Source organism: Rousettus aegyptiacus, unplaced genomic scaffold (genome assembly GCF_014176215.1).
Source record: "Rousettus aegyptiacus isolate mRouAeg1 unplaced genomic scaffold, mRouAeg1.p scaffold_m13_p_6, whole genome shotgun sequence".
NCBI lineage: Eukaryota > Metazoa > Chordata > Mammalia > Chiroptera > Pteropodidae > Rousettus > Rousettus aegyptiacus.
In genome coordinates this window covers 90,925,121-90,945,732 of record NW_023416309.1, presented here as the reverse complement: position 1 = coordinate 90,945,732, position 20,612 = coordinate 90,925,121, and the positions used below count along the sequence as shown (strand labels likewise).

Sequence of the window (20,612 nt, the reverse complement as noted above, 5' to 3'; positions counted from 1 at the left end):
GCACCTCTCACGAGAATATTCCTAGTACCAAAGTGTGACTTGGGCAAGCAAAGTCTTAAATAGGAGAATGTAACGAGAACACGAAAGAGTCTGGGCTTGGGCATGGCCATCCACACACCTGATTACAATGCAAAACTAGTATAATAACAGCCGTTACTGTGAACTGGTTTCTATGACAAAGGCACCCATCTGCAGTATCTCACTTGATCCTTACAATGATGCACTTTCCAAATGAGGAAACCTAGACTCAAGAGAAGTTAGGTCACAAGGTCACACAACTAGAAAATAGCTGGCTCGGGATTTGAGAGAAAGTCTGCATGTATCCAGAATCCTTCACCACCAAAGTGGACTGCTTTTGAAAGAAGAAAATAATTGAATGAGTAATCCGCTATTATCGTTGTCATTGTTGTTGCCTCCGTGGAATCAGGGCAACCAGATGAACCATGGGGACCACTTGACGAGAATGATGCATTTGTGGGGACAGCAACCACAGTTTATTTCTATTATCTGTGGTCAGACTCCTGAGGCACAAAAAGGCCTTCTTTGAGTGTGTGCCTACAGTGCCCTCTACTGCCCAGGAGGAATAACACAAAGACCCTGTTCTTAGTCTCCTTCAAGATGGAAAATTCTTAGTACCAGTTGTTGAAGATTGGAATTTGAGTTACGGTGTGAGATTTTACTAGGATTCTTTTCTTGTTTATTCTAATAATTCTACACTGGATTGTTAGACAGTTATGGGGAATGGTGGCAAGGAGAGGAAAAAGAACTGCAATTTACGCTGGACACTTCGAGGTGAAGGAGGAAAGTTGCCTCTCTACCATTTGGTGACCTCTGACCTGAAAAAGAGTGCATATCTTTTCTTTTCTAGGGTGGCCTATGGTCGACTGAATGGTGATGACATTTGGGCCAGGAGGAAGTCAGGGAGGCTCTCGATGATTCCTGGGGGCATTTATAGCTCCAAGTCAGGTAAAGTTTATTTCATGATTGAAAAAAAAAAAAAAGTTTTCACGAAAGTAAGCAAACAATGCATGTACTTAATGAGTGCAAGGAAAGGGGACAATGTCCAGAAAAAAAAGAATGTAAACCAACTGGCTGCTAAAGTAGCTAGAACAGGAGAATTTTAAAAAATAGAAATTAAATAAATAAAATATCGCCCTTCATGGTACAGTGGTGCTGTGGCCTGAGGATGGAACTGGAAACTTTGTGTGGTGAGTTCTAGTGGGATGTGGGTTGGGCCAAAATATATTTGTCTCCAAGAAATACATTTTTTCAAAATGCTAAGCTTTAATTTTTAAGAAAGTAAACAGCTATGAAAATGCCAGGCTTGATCCTTTCTTGAATGGGGCCCTGGTGCATCTTATGGAAGTCCTTGTGAGGGGAAAACCCTTGTTAGCTGACCCACGCTAACTGCTGCACTGTAGGTCCATTCAGTTCTGCTTTAGCCCATCCACTTTGAACCTCTGCCCTTGCAGCATCCCAAACCTCTGCTTCCCACCAGCCACAGGCACATGATGTGCTTCCTTTTTTCAAAGGACCAGCCATATTGGAAGAAATACAGTGCCCCAAAAAACAGTTTTGCTGGTCCAATAGTCAATCTCTGAGCCCACAGAGATGTTTCTCTGTCTACCACATTTTCCTTCTCTTCCGGGCTCCATCCCTCTAAACAAACATTTCCTCTACATTTAGACTCCTTTTAACACTGACTATAATGTAACGGAAAGAAGCATTGAAGACCTGGATTTTAGTGGTTTTGCTATTAAATTCCTCAGTATTTAACATTCCAGACTTTCCTTTTTCTCATCTTTATTTGATATTATCCACCATATACTGCCAATGGAGAATCAAATAGGCTAATGTACGTGAAAAGTATGTTAATAACAGTCCAATAAATATTTATTAAATGCCTGATAGGTGCTTGACATTGAGAAATAAGATGCTAAGACACAGACTTTAACCTTCAAGAATTTATAATCTAGTCAAAGAGGTAGATAGAGAAAATAGCTAGCTTTAACGGAATGGGCAGAGGAGATTGGGTTGTGTTTGTTTGTTTTGCTTTTTTTCTTGTTGGTCATAGTGGATCAACCTATAATCAATTCTAAATCCTGTATCCACTGCCATTAATTCCCCTTCCCTCTTCGGGCCTCAGATTTCCAATTTGCCAAATGAATAGGTGACTAGATAATTTGTCAACCAAACCAAGACATTCATGGAAATCACAGTAGATGCTATTAATAATTATGCCAGAGCAACTGATGTGTGTGAGAGCTGCCCCAGGCCATCAGAGATTATGGTCGCACTGCACACAGTGATATCTAAGTCCTAGTCAAGCTCTTATAGTTATGGCCTTGCATTTATTATCACAAGTCTTTCTCCTAGCCCCACTTAGCATGTTTCCTCTTTGGCTGCCCTTGTGGGCATGGCTGCTGGTCAGTAGTATATAGAGAGTGAGCTGAAACCTGGCAGTCCCTGATAAATCCTGGTTGCTGCCTTCCTAGGTCAAATCCTTTGTGAGTCAAACTGTACTATATTCTTTGTGGTCACATCACCTTTTGGAGCTTTTCTGCCTGGTGGGTCTGGGAAACTAAATGAAAACAAACTTAAACATGAGCAGCAGAGGTCATGCTACTATGGGATGCTGAGCTCCTGAACTGTTTGTGTGAACCTCCTCTTCCAATGCCATAAGCCCTGTGCTCACATGAATGGGCGAGGTTCCAGACAACATGTATGTTTAATAATATCCACCCACCGTGAGCTTTGGTGAGTTTAAGATCAATAAGAAAGGATTAATGAGTTGTTCTATATATCTCTTTCCCTTGACCATCCTTCCTTTTCGCAATTTGATCCCTTTTCCACTTCCCCTCTCAACATTATTATGGACACTTCTGACAGTTTTGCTTTAGCCCATCGACTTTGAACCTCTGCCGTCCAATCTATGCCATCCAACAAAAGTATTCCCAGATACAGTGGTAGAGGAAACTGAGGCACAGATGAAACACAATAACCTTTTTACACACACGCTCACACAATTTGTGCTAACTGGTTTTAAATTAGTGATGTACTCTTATATATTCAGGCTGTATGTTGCATATCTTCCCAGAATTAGACACTTTAATATAGTCTTAAAACCAAGGTGATGTGACTGGGCTAACCACGCCTTTTCTCAAACACATACATGTGGTCCGCATGACAATTTTATTATAGAGCATTGTAGTCCCTTGGGATGCACATGGGCCTGGAGTTTTCTCTTCCAGCAGCCTTTCCAGTTTCATTACCGATACGGAAAGCACTGATGATTGCAGGGACGGGTTCTGGAGAAGAGTTCTCATCATCCTGGCAGGCATCATAGGCCCCTGTCCTAAACGCTTTCATTTACATCATAAAACAACCCATTCTGGTGGCTCAGTTCTGCGATAAGAATTTGTGCAGAAAGAATCAGGTTGGGTGTTCAGAGAGATGAGTGTGGGGTGGAAGGTCGAGGGAGAATACATTGATATATCTACCAAATTCTTCCTGAGCCTGAAGGAATTGATAGAGGACCCAGTGAAAGGACAGTTATAATTCCAGGCACAATGTAGTACAATTTTTTTCCCTTTATATTCTCCACAGCTAATTTATGTTGCACATTTTCCACGCGAACAAACTTGCTAAACCCCCATCTCAGCTAGCTATGTGCTAGCATGAGCAGGTAGCCCTGGAAATCACAAATCCTGGATCAAATATCTGTTTAGCACCCACTTACATCAGATAGCTGGGACGACTAATACTTGGCAATGGTACAGGAAGCAAGATGAAAACTGAAGTTAGTGTGGTTTGGCCTACTGGAGACAAACGGCCGAGACTTCTGGACTAATTCTTGCTGCTTTCTGCTGGAGTAAGTTTTACTCTTATTAATGCTCCATGCTCTATATCCCTCTCTGTTGGCTTTCCAAAAGCCTGACTGTCTTTATTTAGTAAGTAGGTCTAGTGATTCTTGATCCAAGGGCCTCAGATTCATGGCATGTTTGAAAGGAAAGTACGCACATTATCTCAAAAGTATTTTTCTTTATATTTTAAAATGTTATCTTGAAGATCAAAAATGAAAGCTCTCCTCTCATGTTGAGCCCAGCTGTCCTGCGGGGTCAAGGACAACTCTACTCAGCTGCACACAGCAATTTGCCACTTCCCTGCTCTGCTTTACTGTTCAAGTACAGACATGATGTTATTGACTCACTACCACTAGGAAAGATGATTTGAGGTTTTTAGCATAACTTAGCAAATGTTGAGGGAGCATCTATTATGTATTAGGCTCTGTTTTTAATTTTAGGGCTAGTTTTAAGTTAAAGAAAGGGTGGTTCAACAAACCAGATAAAGAAAATACATTTTCAGTAATCTAATATTTTATCGACGTTTAAATAAGTGCCATGTAAGTAATTGGAAGAAAAGCATGTAAACAACATGTAACAAGCCAAATTGAAATAAAAGGCCTGTGGAAGCATTAGCAGCTTCTAGAGAAAGGAGCCGTTAATTATGCCTGGGGTACTCAAGAGCAGCAGTCCCTGATCTTTATGGCACCAGGGACTGGTGCTCATATGAGAACCTAGAGGAGGTTCTGAGGTGGAGCTGAGGCGGTGATGCTTGCCCTGGAGAGTGGCTGCAAATACAGATGAAGCTTTGCTTGAATGCCGCTCACATCCTGCTGTGCAGCCCTGTTCCTAACAGGCCACAGACTGGTACCAGGGGTTGGGGACCTCTGCCCAAGAGGACTTGTCAGGTATGTTAAAACTCAGATAATTTAAACTGAGCTTTGAATACTAATCTAATCTAAACTTGTATTCCATTGCCATTTACAGAATGCCTGGTAAGCAACAGACAGTACAGATTTTGACAGTGTTCTTGCCACCAGGGAACTCATGACCTGCCTAGTGAGCCAGATAAATAAATGACTATCATTAAATAAGAAATATTTGTTTCGGACTGTTAATTTGAATAATTACCCCCACCCCTTTTAAAGCATTACCATGTGCTAGGTACCATGCACTAACTAATCTTTAACTTATTATCTAAATGTAATTCAGAATCACCCCATACATTAGTATCTAATATAAGTTGACATGAGAGGGTTGCCTTGCTAGTCACTGGAAGAATCAAATTTTGAACCCTTGAACCTATGTCTATTAGATTCCAAAGTCCATGCTTAGAAATGTTAAGAAAGAGTTGGGTAGAGGCAAAGTAAGGGAACAAAATCAAGAAAGACAGAGGATAGTGAAATTTCATGACAGGGTCAAGATGGGGTCCTTCCTTTGTGGTTGGACCTTTGTGGTTGAACTTTAACCCACTCTGAGAGGTTTTCTACAAGGCTGGATAGTAAAATGGGGTTTGATTTTTGAGAATTTTGGATGACATTAAGAAATCTAGTTTTTATTCTCTAAACCTTCAATACCACATCAGAAACATTAGCTAGGATGTGATATGAGAGAACTCAGCTTTATGGAAGTATCTCTGGATAGATAATGAGGATAAGGATGGGCTGCCTGGATCCCCTGTACATTTTTTTGAAGTAATGTGATGAACGTTACAACTTTGGGCTGTGGATTTTTTAATGGATATAAATGGCCCACTAGGATTGATGCTTACTCAGTAGGTATGCATCCAGGTGTGCAAAACAAAGAAAGAAACAAACAAACAAAAAAGGCAATTTGTTACTTTTCTACAGTCCTTCTTATGACAAAAAATATAGTCTTTTTGTAATTTTATTTTATTATTAGTTTCAAGTTTATAGTACATTGGTTAGACAGTTACATAGTTTATAAAATGAAAATGTACTCTTAACCAATGAGTTTTAATAGGCATTTAATTTAAACTCATTCAAATTAAAATTTACTCCCCCTTTTGGCAAATCTCAATTTGGAGAGATTTTAGAAACCTAAAGAAATGGGGACATAGGAAGTGGGGAGATTATTATCTGGTCACTGGTCATTGGTACCTGTCCAGCTTTGCAATATTCTCCAGCCATTGGTCAAAACTGCACCGTTCTCAATATCCATCTGGGGCCACACCGCCCTCCTTCAGCCTTCTGCTACTCTGTCAAGAGAGTTTTCAAATATCTTCCCTTCATTCTGGGATGATACGAGACTTGAGGGACTAGCTTATGTCTTCCTAGACCTTGCTGATTTTCCCAGGCCCCAATAAGGAAGCAAACACAAATCTCTTTTCTCATTGACCCCTCCCAGGATTTGGACTCAGTCCAAAGGGATAAACCATAGTAAAGAGCCTTCCAGACCCAGCTCTAACTCTCTCTCTTCTCCCACACTTCTTACCTCCTGAGCTCAGAAGATCTTTATCTAGACTTCTGGAGTGGTCGAAGTGTTTGGCAGGAAAACTAGTACTGTCTAATGGCATATTTTTCAGATCTGTCTTGTCCTAGTGTAACCTGGACTGAGCCTTTTGCTTAAAAGCCAAAATTTGAGGAATGATGTCCACCTCCCTGAATAAAAGAGACCCATATAGTAAATAGAGAGTACAGATGAAAATACACAGGTTAACATTTAACGATATTGTCCCCATGCTATTTGAACCTTGATATGAACTTTAGCACTTTGGGGAAACCAATCTCAGTTGACCTTTTACTAAGGAGAGATTCAGTCAAGGTATCCAGGCATCTTTCAAGATGGCAAATTCACAAAATCCACTTTCTTATTTTCTCCGATTCCCCAAAAAGGGTCTCATCTATGATCAAAGTCTTTTTTTTTTTTTTTAAAGCAACTGGCATATCTTTTAAGGTATAATTAGCTACCATAGTAACTATAAATTATAATCTTTCTTTGACTTTCTAGACAACCTAAATAAGATGCCGTCACTTTCCCCCTACAATTAATACTCCCTGAAGAAATATCTAAATGCCGTGATCTATTACTAAATTTGGAGTATGGTGGCAAAATTTGGTCATTTTCACCAGCAGTTGCGGTGGTAGCAAATTCACTGAATTCAGAAAAATACATGGACATACAACTTGAGTTAACAAAATAAATTGACCAGGCGCTTGTTTAACTGAAAGTCAAGTATCTATTGAAAAAGTCTTATTTAAGCTTTGACAAAAATACAGAGAACAGAGGGAGTATTATTATTATTATTATTATTATTATTATTATTATTATTGGTGTTACTGCTGCCACTCATTTAACTGATGCAATGAATTATAGGCCTAAAAGTTCATGCACTATCACTCTTCAGAGCATTTACTGCCAATTTACAGTGAAATATTGTAAAAATTAAGCTATACTCCTATCCTTATGGTTATGAGGGGGCAGAGAAGCCAACTTAAATCTGAAAAATATGGAAGCGTTTTCCAGACACTGTGATAAGCATGCTACAAGGTTCTTGCCCTTCAATCATAATAATAAACTTAGATGTAATAATAAAAATAGGAATGTTCCATCATTCCTATTTTACAGATCAGAAATCCAACTTCTAAAAGACAAAGAGACTTTTCTAGGGTCAACCTGTAGTTCAACTCTGGACTGTAAGTTGAACAAAATTTTTCTCATTTTCCTTTCCTGAGCCTAACTCTTTTCAATGAGCGATATCATGACTTAGATTCATTGAGGGATGGCTCTACCCCGGTGATGGGTGATTCTTGCCTCCGAGGATATCTGGGTCACACTCAGGACCAACTTTACTTAGCTCTCAGGGAAAGGGGAGATCCTGGCTGTCCCCTCATTTCCATTTGTTTTCTCCAACCCCTAGCTCCATGATCTTCAGAGAGGGTGAAGGATATGAAAAAAGTTGAGCACACTTTATGTTCCAAATGCTTACAACAATTTTACAATCTGTATTCTCCACTTTATAACTTGAAAGACTAGAGCTCAGATTGTAAAAATATATTTAAAAAGATATCCAATACTTAAATTAAAAAATAAGATAGATATTCTAAAAACAAAGTTAAAATGTGTACAAGTTCACATTATTAAAATGTAGAGCAAGAGTCAAACCCAGATTTGCTTCCCTTCTAAAAACCTCTTCTTTTTACACTATTTATTTATTTAGTAAATATTTATTGAGGGCCTGGCTGTGTGCTGGAGTTGGATGTAAATTTGTAAATAGAATAGGCACAGAACTTGTCCTCAAGTACAGAAGACAGGTAATAACTAGCAAATAAACAAATAAATATTGTAACATGTAGTACTACTGTGAGAAAGAATAGCTGGGGAGTCTTCTTCAATATTAAGTATGTTAAATATGATATATAATCTATTATATTTATATTAATTCATAAGCTAAACTAGGTAAAGTGAGTGGTCTGAGAGGTTCTCTGTGAGGAGAAGGCGGTTAAACTGAGGAGTGGGGGGTAGAGAAACCCTCCAGAGACAGAATGCGCAGAAGGCATTCTGGGCAGAGAAGAGATTATGTGAAGGCCCCAGGACAGTAAAGAGCCTGATGTGTTTACGGAGCAAAAAGAACTTATTCAGCTGGAGGGGAGTCTTTTGGGGGAAGAACACCATGGGATAAGTGGCATATACAGGAAGGGGTGGGTCATACAAGGAATTGAGGTCATTTAATGAATATGGATGATGATGACGATGATGATGATGATGATGATTAGAAATAGGTAACTCTGGTTGCTCCATGATGATATTTGAAGGAAGAGTAAGTGATAATGGGTTATGTGGGCAAGTTGTGATGGTGGTTTATGCTAGCAAGGGGATAATGGGTATGTATGTGTGGGGAGAGGGTAATGGGTATATATTTTATACATATATATATATATAGGTATATATATATACACACACACTATGTAATATGCAGCCTTATAGTAAATTCAGTAAATAGTACAGTAAATATATAGTAAATACATAAAAGGTATGGAGAAGGAAGAGCTAGGACTTGTGTGAGTCAAAGGAAGAATCAGGCCAATTTGCAAGTTTCTGGTATAACTTATTACTTAGACAGTAAAACCTGTGGAGATAAACATATTTGGAGAGAAAATCTAGAGTTCGTTTTTGGGTATGCATGATTTGAGATATTAAGTAGACTACTGTTTGTATGCATTTGGAGCTCAAAAGAGTAATATGAACAGGAGATATAATGACTGAGTCATCAGCTTGCAGATGTCATTTAAAATAATAAGAATGGATAAATTCATCTAAAGACAATTTAGAAAGATAGAGAAGATAGCCTAAAACTTAGCCATGAGGTATCCTATGTCTAAAGTTAGATCAGAAGAGAGGGATCCTTCAAAGGAGGGAAGAGAAGTCATATGAGGGAGGGGCCAAACACAAGGATTATAGTGCTGCTGAGGGATCTTGAACCCTCTGCAACAATGAAATAGTTATATCGTCTATACTGTCCAGTATGGATCTGGTTTTCATATGGAAATCCTGTTTTGATGTAGGTCTTAAAGTAAAACAACTGAAAATTGGCCACTGAATTTGGCAACAGGAGGTTATTGTTGGTACTGACCAGGAAGGTATTAAAATGAAAGTGGAAGCCAGTCTAGTGTAGGTAGAGGCGAAGAAATGAAAACAAGTTTGCGATGACATTTTTGGAATATTGCTTCTGAAGGGGAGAGGAGAAAAGGAATAAGAGTGACAGGAATATGAGAGCTTAAGAGAAGGGTGTTTTATTTGAGGGAATGGAAGGTGCCATTCATTTATTTTTTCATCAGCTGTTTATTGAGCACCATGACATTTCAGCACCATTTCATTACCCTGGAGATGGACCTGTGAATTCGATAAGCAAGATCTCTACTCTCACAGGATTTGCGGTCTATTAGGTGAGGGAAGGCAATAAACAACAAACAATAAATTAACTACAGGACAATTATATAGAGGGATAAATACTATACAAAAAACAAAATAAAGTAATAGGAGCAGGAGTGACCACAAAGGGAGTGAGGGCTATTTAAATAGGAGGATTAAGCAAGACCTTTCCAAAAAGGAAAAATAAGCTGGGACTGGAGTTATAAGAAAAAGCCAGCCTAGGAAATATAACAAAGCGAGTCTGAATGCTGCTGGGGATGACCCAATAGAGAGGTCAAGGCTAATAGTGTAGGATGAGTGAAGGCACAAAGTCGAAGAGATATGGGAAAATGGGAAAGGACTAGCCCTCAATAGGAGGAAGGATATTTCTTCAGAGGTGAGCCAAGTGGCTTGGATGACATGAAGAGACTGAAGAATTATTGTTAGTGAGGAACTTGAACAGGCATGTTGAAAGCACAGGAGGGGACAATCAAACATGAGATGTTTACGGTCATGATTAGGAGGCAGCATGTTATTGGTAATGATAAGCCTGGGGCATGATATCGAAGACAGAAGTTGAGGAAAAGTGTTTTGGGTATAGAGGTAGTGGTCTTCAGAATCGAGGGTGAGAAACAAAGAGGGTAGGTATTAGATCACCCACATGCGTGTTGAAATCAGCAAGAGCGATGACTAAAATTGTATGAAGGGGAGGAATATGAACCGGAACTAATTTTTTTTACAATATGATATATGACTAGATAAATGGTTGCAGCAGGAGAGTTTATCTGCAGGGAGAAAACCTCAAATAAACAGAGGGTGTTGCAAGAGAGTAACAGTTTAAAAGTTGGAATAGGGAGCAGGGAGGGTATTGACATTACCTCTCTATCCTAAGATATGTAGGGGTTGGGGGAGGTGGGGAAACAGTCTCTGCTTGGGACACTGTTGTCAGGCTGTTGGTTCTTTGGTTAACAGCCATTCCCCATCTCTTCCTTTTTGCTTAAAATCACAATCATGTATCCAGTACCAGAGGGTTAATAATTATTGGTCTGCAATGACAACGTCAATATCATTTCCATTCCAATGCTTTCTTGTATAACCTTCTTTGTATGCAAGGTTATGACCAAAGGACATGCATTCAACAAAGTATATCTTTGAGCATCTGCATGCACATCAGCATGGTTCTGGGTACTGAGGATATAGCCATGAACGAAACACACAAAAGCCATGCTCTTATGGAGCTTACATTATAATGAGGGGAGGCAGACAAAAAAACAAGCGAGTACATATTTCAAATAGTATTAAGTACTTTTAAAAAAGACATGGTGGAGGACAGAGTGTATCAGGGAGTTGCTATATTAGAAAGTGGAAATCTCGGAGGTTTCTGGAGATTTTTTGTCTCTTCAAAAAGACGATTGTGAGAGGTGAATTCATTGTTATCTTCCCTTCCTCATTTTGCTCTGGATGTTAATATGATGCCTGGGGTTATAGCAGCCATTGTGTGACTATGGGACATAAACATGAAGACAAAATGTCAATATGCTAAGGTTAGCAGAGTGAAAAGATAGAAACAGACTGGGCATCACTGATATTTTGCCCCAAATTAAAAAAAAACAAACACACATTTTCTAGGCTTCTTGCTATGTGAGATAATTAAATGTCTTTATTGCATAAGCCACTATGAGTCTTTCTCCTTTTTGAAGCTGAAAGTATCCTGTACAGAGCCACATGGGAAGCAATGCCCTATGGAGAAAACCAAGTTTCAACTAAGACAAAGGCTTTAGAGGATAAGTCAAGGATTTTAGAAATTACTAATCATAAATTAGGAACTTGAGGAATCAAGGAATAGGATTTGAGAAGGATGGGAAAGTGAGTACCGATTTAGCGTATTAGTTATATATTACTCTGTAACAAAGTACTCCAAAACATATGGCTTAAATGTTAAATATTTATTATCTCACAATGTCTGCAGTCCAGGAATTCAGGAGTGGCTTACCTAGGTGGTTCTGGCTGAGAGCTTCTTATCTGGTTGCAGTCAAAACGTCAGCTAGGGCTACAGCCATCTGAAGACTTGACTGAGGCTGGGGGATCTGCTTCCAAGACGACTCATTCAACTTGGCTATTCGCAGAAAACCTCAGTCGTCGTCCTTTGTGCCCCTCGATAGAACTCCTTATATATCCTCACATGCCAGCTAGCTTCCTTCCAAAGCAAGCCGTCCAAGAGAGCAAGGTGAAAGTTTTAATATCTTTTAAATAAACAATCCCCAACCTTTTCGGCACCAGGGACCAGTGCTCCTATGAGAATCTAATGCTCAGTGATCTGAGGTAGAGCTGAGGTGGCGATGCTAGCTCTGGAGAGTGGCTGCAAATCCAGATGAAGTTTCACTCACCACTCACCTCCTGCTGTATGGCCCAGTTCCTAACAGGCCATGGACCAGTACTGGTCTGCGGCCAGGGGGTTCAGAACCCCTGTTTTAAATTTGACTTGGGAAGTCACACTTCATCATATTTATAACATCCTATTAGTTATACAAGTCATCTGTATTCAGTGTAGGAGGAGATTTACACAAAGACATGAATCACCAGGAGGTCATCCTAGAGGCTGTCTACCAGATTCAAATCATGAAATTTACAGAGCAGATGAGGATGAAATTTGGGATGATCATAGGTAGCTTATAGGAGAGACTTAGACTTCTGACGGTGAATGAAGCAAATTAGGATGTAGGGCATGATGAGATTAGTTCCAATAATCTCTTATAGGAAACTGGCAATCTGTTCTAGTGTTGTTGTCTTGAATATGTTATTAAGTGAAGTCTTTCAGGCAAATATTCCTTCATGAAGCTCTTGGTAATGAGATCTCAATGATTGGTGGCTGCTTCCCAGGACATCACTGGGCAGTATGGCTGAGTGAGGAGTTTGAAGGTGCAAAAATAGAAGAGCAGACTGAAACTTTAGTTCAATTCTAATTCTGGCTGCACCAACCTCTCTCACAACTTGAAACCGGAGAGCCATTATTGACCTTAGTTCTTCCAGCAAACACCCCGCCCCATCTTCCTTTAATTCCATTCTAAAAACCCATTTTTAAACTCTTACTTCTCTCTTGGCACAACTAGTGTGTTATTCTTCACCACAAAGGCTCTCTCTACTCAGTAATTTAAAGCAGTTTATGTCAGAATCATATTAATTATGTCAGGGTCCATTGAAACCCCTTATGAAAGATATTTTGTCTTTGTTGTCGTTGTTGTTGTTGTTATGAATTAAACACAGAGAAACTACTCTTTTTACCATGAACATGGGAGCCCACCAGATGGAGGAATTCAATCAATAAGAGCAGTTAGGGGGGATTAAGGACAAGTCAACTTTTCAAAAGCATGAAGTATATAGTTTCTAAAATACCCATTTCTGGGTATAGGCTTAAGACCAATATCTTTTGCTTATAACTTGTTTTAGCAAAATTCCAGCATTTAATTATTAGTTTGGTGAATGACCACACCAGACCATTTAGTGTAACATGACAGGCCCTAAAGGGAGTAGTCAGTAATTTGAAACACTAACCATGTGTTTTGTCTGAAAAATTAATACCTGAAGCATGATTAGAGTGGCATGGTTCCACCAATCAAAATGTAGAAGAAACTCCATGATATTAATAAAGGCAGCTACTGTTCTGGCATATGGCAAACACAATAGATGCTATTTATTAAGTATTTACTATGTACCATTGCTATAGATGCATTATCTCAGATTGTCTTCTTGATCAACATATGAGCTAGATAACAAATAGAGCTAATATTTGCTAAACACACACCATGTTTCACAAGTTTTTACATGTGTTATTTATTTTTCCCAGTCCTTGTAATATTATTATTCCTGTGTTAAAGATTAAAAAACTGAGGATTGGAAAGTTTAACATTGACCGTAAGTAATGGAGGCAGGATTTAAACTGAGACTTATCTAACTCTGGTGCCCATATGCTTAACAGATACTACCTAAAAAATATAGTAAAATGTAACTCATTCCGACTTACCTTAAGGAAGCAGAAGATTATGGACTGGATGGGGTAAAATTTTTAATTCTGCACATTTGAAAACTATTTAGTTTCACGCATTTGTGTTTAACTATGAATAGTGCTTCCTATTGGGCTAGTTAATAAGAGATTTTTGAATTTCTTTTAATGGTTAGCAAATGGATTTGTAATTGTACAGGTAGATTTAAAGAGTTTGCAAAGAACTCGTTTGAATATAGCAGTAGCTACCGTTTATTACAGACGTTACCACAAATATGGACCACAACCCTGAAATGTAAACCCTAAGGTATTAGACACTGCTTTGCTACCTACTCAACAACAATTCATCTCCTCATTTTCAGCAATTTTAGTTGGTCTATCCTCTTTCTGGTCTTATGCTGCAGGTGAAGTGGGCCCACAATCTAGTCTAAGGGTGGAATCATGATGAAACTAAACCATTTATAGTGATGCCACTGCCCTTGCCAGTGACTGGCCTAGGCATAGGTGTGTAGAACAGTTCTAGCCAATGAGGCATAAAGAACAAGCTGCATAGGGACTTCTGGGAAGCTTCTCTTCACTGAAAGCATATATTCTCTTTCCCTACTGGTCATTATCATGTCTGTGTGTAATGCCTAGAGCTACTTCACCTCTCTTATGACAATGAGGGGAGCTGGACCAGCACTAAGGGTGACAGAGAGAAAATGGGTGGGGAAACCCTGGAGTCATGATGATGTCACTTTGTTAAATCACGAACCCTACTTGCCCTACCTCAGAACTTCTTGCTATGTGAGATAATATATTTTCTGTGTCAAGTTCGATAAATTGGGTTTTTGCAATCTATAGCTTAAAGCTTCCTAACTGATAAATTTAACATCCCTGTTATGCCGGGAAGGAAAATGGAACTCAAGAAAACTGAGTACTTGATTAAGGTCACATCCAGTAAGTGATGGAGCAGAATATATACCTAAGTCTACATAATCGCTGTAGCCCACCAGCTCTCAATCCTCCTCTGTAGACTCCATTTGTGTTGAAAAATATCTTTCTCACTGGGAGAGTTGTAGTCTTCCCAAGTTCTCCAGGACACTTTGCCAGCATAGGTATACAAAAAGCTTTCAATTTTGTTCTTCAGTGCTAGAGATTAAAATGTCTTGATGGTTTGCTAATTTCATAGGAAAAATGTCAGACTCCTTGATAATGCCTGCAAGGCCTTGTCAATCTGGCCTCTGCTTTCCTCTCCAACTTCTTTTGCTATTCAGACAGCATCATGATGGACGACCCAGGACAGGTCTTTTTTCACTTCCTCTAAATACATTCTCCTTCCAGCCTCAGAGTATCTGCCAGTTCTGTTCCCTCTGCATGTACCACTTTTATTCCTCCTCTGTACTGGGATCCTTCCTTTTTATTCTTCTGGAAACAGCTTGACATCACTTCCTGTCCTCTTTTTAGTCTTTCAGTTCTCCCTCAAAGCACTTATCACAGTGACGTTTACTTACATCTCCATATTCATTTGTGTAATGCCTGTCTTCTCCACTAAATAGCAAGCTCTAGAATGGCAGGGATTCTTTCAGTCTTGTTTACCACTATTTCTTGGGCTCCTAGCCAAGTGGATTGAATTTAGGATAGGCTCCATAAATATTTGTTGAATGAGTGAATAGATGATGAATGAAGAAACTTGCTACTCCTTGTGGTCCTTGCATAGGACCTGCCAATTACAGTCCCCAGGCTTTCTGTCTCTAGTGGAGAGTTTATGATGTGTTTCTGACCATCTTATTTTACCAAAACCCTACGTATGGTGATTTGCCAAGGAACACTCAGGATTTCTTTCTGATATTTTATATATAGATACAGGAGAAAGTAGCCTTCTTCTTTCCCTGGGATCTTTAAGCCAGAAGAGTTGGTGGCCATGCCCTTCTGTTCTCACTTTCTCCACTACAAAGAAGGAAGAGAATACAAGTAACAAAGAGAAACAAAATAGAGAGGGGAGAGAGAGGGGGAGGGGGAGGGAGAGGGAGAGAGCGACAGAGACAGAGACAGAGACAGAGACAGAGACAGGAAGAGGGAGAGAAGAGCTCCAGACATAGAAAGATCCAGATATAGGGACAACATTTGGGTTCCCAGAGTCCTTGGAGCTAGCTCTATTCTTTGCACAACCTAGTTATTATATGAATCAGCACATGTCTTTTGTTTTTACCAGTTTCAGATGGATTTCTGGCAGTTGCAGCAAAAAGAGTATTAGAAAGCACATTCTGGTGTTTAGACTAATGAAAACTACAGGAAGAAAAGATTTACTCTTGGACGTGCTTAGTTTGAAATGTTTGTGGAAATACCCAGGAAAGATGTTCAAACGGCAGTGAAGCAAAGGGGCCTGGTGTCCAGGAGATAGGGACTGTCTAGCAATATAGATTTATAGTGAGTCAGAATAAAGTTGATTGTTGCAGCTATGAGCCTAGATAAAATAATTCATGGACAGCATGGAGAGTAAGAGAAAATAGAAACCACAGAAAGAACTCTGGGGAGCTCTCTTTTAAAGGAACGTGGGTAGAGGTAGAGGAGACATTCAAGGCTACTGAGTGTCTGAGAGGAAGGAGAATTAGGAAAGAGTTACTTCCAGAAGGTAGAGATATAAATAATTTCAAAATGGATGGCATGCTAAAAATTCTAAATGATGCAGAAGTGTTGTATGCTAAGGTCTGCATTCATTAGGATAGCTAGGTTATGCCGCAATAACAAATTAACCTCAGTTATTGAGAACCTCATTGCCTTAAGACAACAGAGGTTTATTATATGTCACATGACTTTTACTGGTTGATGTTTCATGTAGTTAGTTACTCAAGGCTCTGGGCAACAGAAAGTCCTCCATCTTGTAACCTGTAGCATCCCTGGTTAATGGGACGGAAGAAGAGAGACTACGAATGAGCTATTGCCTACCTCAGTCCGAAAGAAACACACAGTGACTTGGCACACATTTCACTGGCCAGATAGTCATCTGACCCTGTCTGCTGAGCAGAACACTAAGAAATATAGGGCACACAATGGAATATTGGATTTGGTGAGCATTATCAGGCCATTGGTGATTTCAAAAAGAGCAGACCCACTGGAGCAATGAGGCTGGAAACCAGCTTGAAATTAGCAAATGAATGGAAGGTGACCACCTGAGGTACTTTACAGACTTTCATATACTTTACTGCATTTAATCCTAGTACAATCTTGTGAGCCAGGTATTATTGTTACAGTTTTACGAAGGAGGAAATCAAGGCTCAGTTAAAATCACTTAGTGGTTCAACTATTAGTCATTGAGTTTTTGCCAAATGCAGAACTGAGGTTTCAAGAATAGCAAACCAGAAACACATCCTGCTTTTGCAGAGCTTACAGTCGTATAATTATACAACTGAATATGAAATCACAGCTCTGGAGCATGCTGCGAATGAAAATCTAAGATGCCATATAAAAGAGCCTATAAAAAGCCTGGTCTGTGGATGGGGAATGCTTTCACAGGGAGGTGATGAGTCAGAGATCAGACGGCAGAGTTGGTGGGGGGAAGTTGGGAGTGGTTTGTCTGTTCCCCAGGCAAAGGAAAGAGTATGTGTGGGGTGTCATGGCATGCGAGCAGAATTTGAGGTACCGATCAGAAAGATAGTATGGCTGGATCATAAGAAGCCAGGTGGAAAAAACACCGTACAAGACCTAGCTTAAGATGTGACATGCACAGGGCTCCCCTCATTCCTATGTGACAAGTTGAAGGTAATAAAGCCATCCTATACTTCAGAAGAAGTCTCTTGGCTTATCTGTTTTTCCAAGAGAAAAGCATTGCCCAAATAACCAACCAAAGTAACAGAGATGCTAAGATTCTAAGCCAAATATGGCCTACTCAAAGCCAGTCCACCCTTTGCTCAACTCCAAATGCCTCTACAGATAGTAAGCCGGAGATGCAGGAGGCCTTGGTTAGGCAAGTTCTGAGTTGGAGGAACCAGGACAAGTGTTCTTATCACATAGTATCCCTCCCACAGAAAATCTCACACTGAATTCACACATAGGTGGCCCCATTTTCTATGCGACGTGGAACATTTTCTCTCCCTCCCTGCCCTATTTCTGGACGAAAGGACTCACAAGGCTTCTTATAAGTAATTTTATCAGGTTTTAAGTCTTTCTCACTTTTATTCTCCAATTTTCCCAGAAAATGAAGAGCAGCATTTGGAGAGCAACTCTCTCCAAAGGGCTGCTTTGGAGAGAGTTTGCTTCATTTACCTGCAGCTCTGAAGACATTCAGGCTGAGCTACTGAAAGTCCTGTCAGATTTTGCTTGGTTTCGCATGAGTTAAAATCAGCCTGCTAAAGACTTTACAGAAGTGCTGAGGCTGTGGCAGGGGAGAGGAGGCCGTCTTTTGTTATTGAGATATTTTTGTTTATACAGACTTTTAAAATAAACATCAATTTTGTCCCTCCCCCTTTCTCATGTCTATAAAGACAGATGAAGAAGAACAGCCATGTCCTTTGAGGGCAGCACTCACAGAATATATATATAAATATATATATATATATATTTATATATATATATTTATATATATATAGAAATTATTTATTTATTTGTTTTTTAGGTGAGGCAACCCTTGGTTGGCTTCCCAAATTGCAAGGACCTTATCAGCTTACAACCCCTTATTTTTTACATTTTTTACACCTACAGCACTTTGTCTTCCTAGGTGGTTTCCCATCCAAGTACTAACCAGGCCTGACCCTGCTTAGCTTCCGAGACCAGACGGGATTGGGCCTGTTCAGGGTGGCGTGACCATAAACTACTTATGAAACTCCTGAAGTCACGAATGTGGCTCCAGTACCCTCCTTTTGTTTTTAAAAATTACAAGTCCCCAACAGCTGTCCCTTCGAGCACTGAGGTGACTTCAGTGCCCTGCCCTCCCTACTGCCTCCCAGATGTTCTGCTCCAGCTCCTCACTCACAGTCATGAACTCAAACATCATTCCAATAGGAATTTTACAAAAGACATTTTTTTATTGGTGGGAAAACTTTTGAGAAAAAGCATTGACTGTCACACACATAGCTCCACCCAAGAAAGTTTTAAATTGGGGTACCACTTGAACTTGTACTTATTTATTCAAGAGTGAAGTCACGGGAGCCTGGTGCTTTAGCACAGTCCTTCTGAGTGGAGGGCTCTGACATGGGGCTGCTCGGGTCCCCATCCTGCATCTTAGTTGTTAACTGGTTAACAACAGACAAGGAATAGGAGGAAGTTACCTAAGCTCTGTGTTTCCTCAGTGGATGGTCTTGGTGGTAAATAAGATAATTCCAGTAAAGAGATTAGTACAGTGACTGGCAGGGCAACAACCCTCAGGACCTTGGCTCTATTAGGAGAGTTTGTTAGGACGGTAACGCTGTCCTCAGGATCCATTCTCCCTGCCCGACATTTCATTGTCCTCATCAACTGTTATTTTTAGCCCACATTAATTATTTAGTACATGAGCCCAGAAGATTCTGGAGTTCGAGTAAATGAATGAGGCTTGGGTCCCAGCCCTCAGGTTGCTCACAGCCAGTCTTGGTACACCAATGGGCCATCCGGGACCAGGACGGAGGCATGCTTGCTCTACCTCATCTCACCTTCAGTGGACAGAGCTCTCTCTTAGGGCCCTCGTGAGCATCATGATGCTTTGTGCACTCCGCGTCCCCAAGGCTACAGCAGCCTCCTGTTCTGTGAGCACTGTAGACAGGCGATGAGCACACTCAAGCAAGGAAAAGGAGAGCTCCCAGATGAAGCCAGAAAGAACAGTGGGTACCAGGACAGTGATACCAAGAACTGCGTATCCCCGATGCCGGGCTGTTTCCCCTCAAGTGGACAAGCCAGGTGGAGGAGCAGAGGAGCCACTTGAAAGGTCTGGCCTCGTCCTGCTGTCTCTGATGTGACTGGGGAAAGAAAAGGGACAGATGGCATGAGCCTCCTGTCACCTGATTATTTATAGTCCCTCTTAGCTCCTGATGGCCTTCCGTGGCCGGGCCTCCGCAGTGTGCCAAATGGAGAGGTGATCCCACAAGCGGCTTGAGGAAGGAACTGCCTTCTGCTCTGCCCAAAGGAGACAAGTATCTCCGTCCTAAACATCCCTGGAGACTGACGGAGCCCAAGGCTGGAGGCTGGCACGGGGGCACTCCTGCTGTTCCCATCCCCTCGTTTCTCAGGAGGAGGAGGAGCAGAACCTCTCAGATGCGTCCTCTGCTGATTTTCTTCTCCCTGCACCTCTGATCCCAGTGGTCTTCCCTCTTCACTGCTCTGTGTTTTCTTTTGTTCATAACTTCTGCTGCTCTTACTTTAAAAAAGGACGTGATGGAACATGATCAGGAGATGGAAGGCTTGGTGTATGCAGAGCTTTGGGCTAGCCACCCTGAGGGAACCGATCACAGCAACCGAGCGGCCTTACGTGGCCCGATCCTGCAACAGGCACTAGAGAAATGGAAACAAATGCCCACACCTTTTCTTTCTCTTTCTCCTTTTGCACACACGACATGGGTTTCAAATGAGGCGAAGTCTGTCACCCATCCATACTTTATTTGCTGCCAGGCCAGGAACTCCAAAATCTCTTCCTTACATGCTTTCCTCACCCCTGCCTGCAGCCTCTGCCCCTAACCTGCTGCTCCACCTTTCTCCTCCAGCCTCACCTAGCCCTGCAACATGACTCAGTGTTTCTTTCTAAGCCAGATCCATGATCAGCCCTAAGATAACCTATGTTTTTACCTAGTGTCAGAACTGCTGACCCCTGATACCCAGGACTGGCTCCGAAGGGTTTGCCTCACCTGGGCTGCAGGGCACAGAGCAGAGAGACATAAAGCCCACCTTTGGGAGGGAGGGCCACACACAGCCTGCTAGGAAAACTGCAGCCAGCTGGTTTGAATAAACACCGT

At 40.8% G+C, this 20,612-nt stretch overlaps 1 protein-coding gene across 1 annotated transcript in view; it reads left to right on the top strand.

The window, feature by feature from the left end:
- The window catches only part of ANKFN1 (ankyrin repeat and fibronectin type III domain containing 1), a 527,248-nt gene that overhangs the window by 114,303 nt on the left and 392,333 nt on the right, over positions 1-20,612 (top strand). Inside the window, exon 3 of the mRNA XM_036222287.1 lies at positions 869-966. Coding sequence (XP_036078180.1) covers positions 933-966 — 34 coding nt within the window. The 5' untranslated portion in view covers positions 869-932. The remainder of the gene's footprint in view (positions 1-868; positions 967-20,612) is intronic.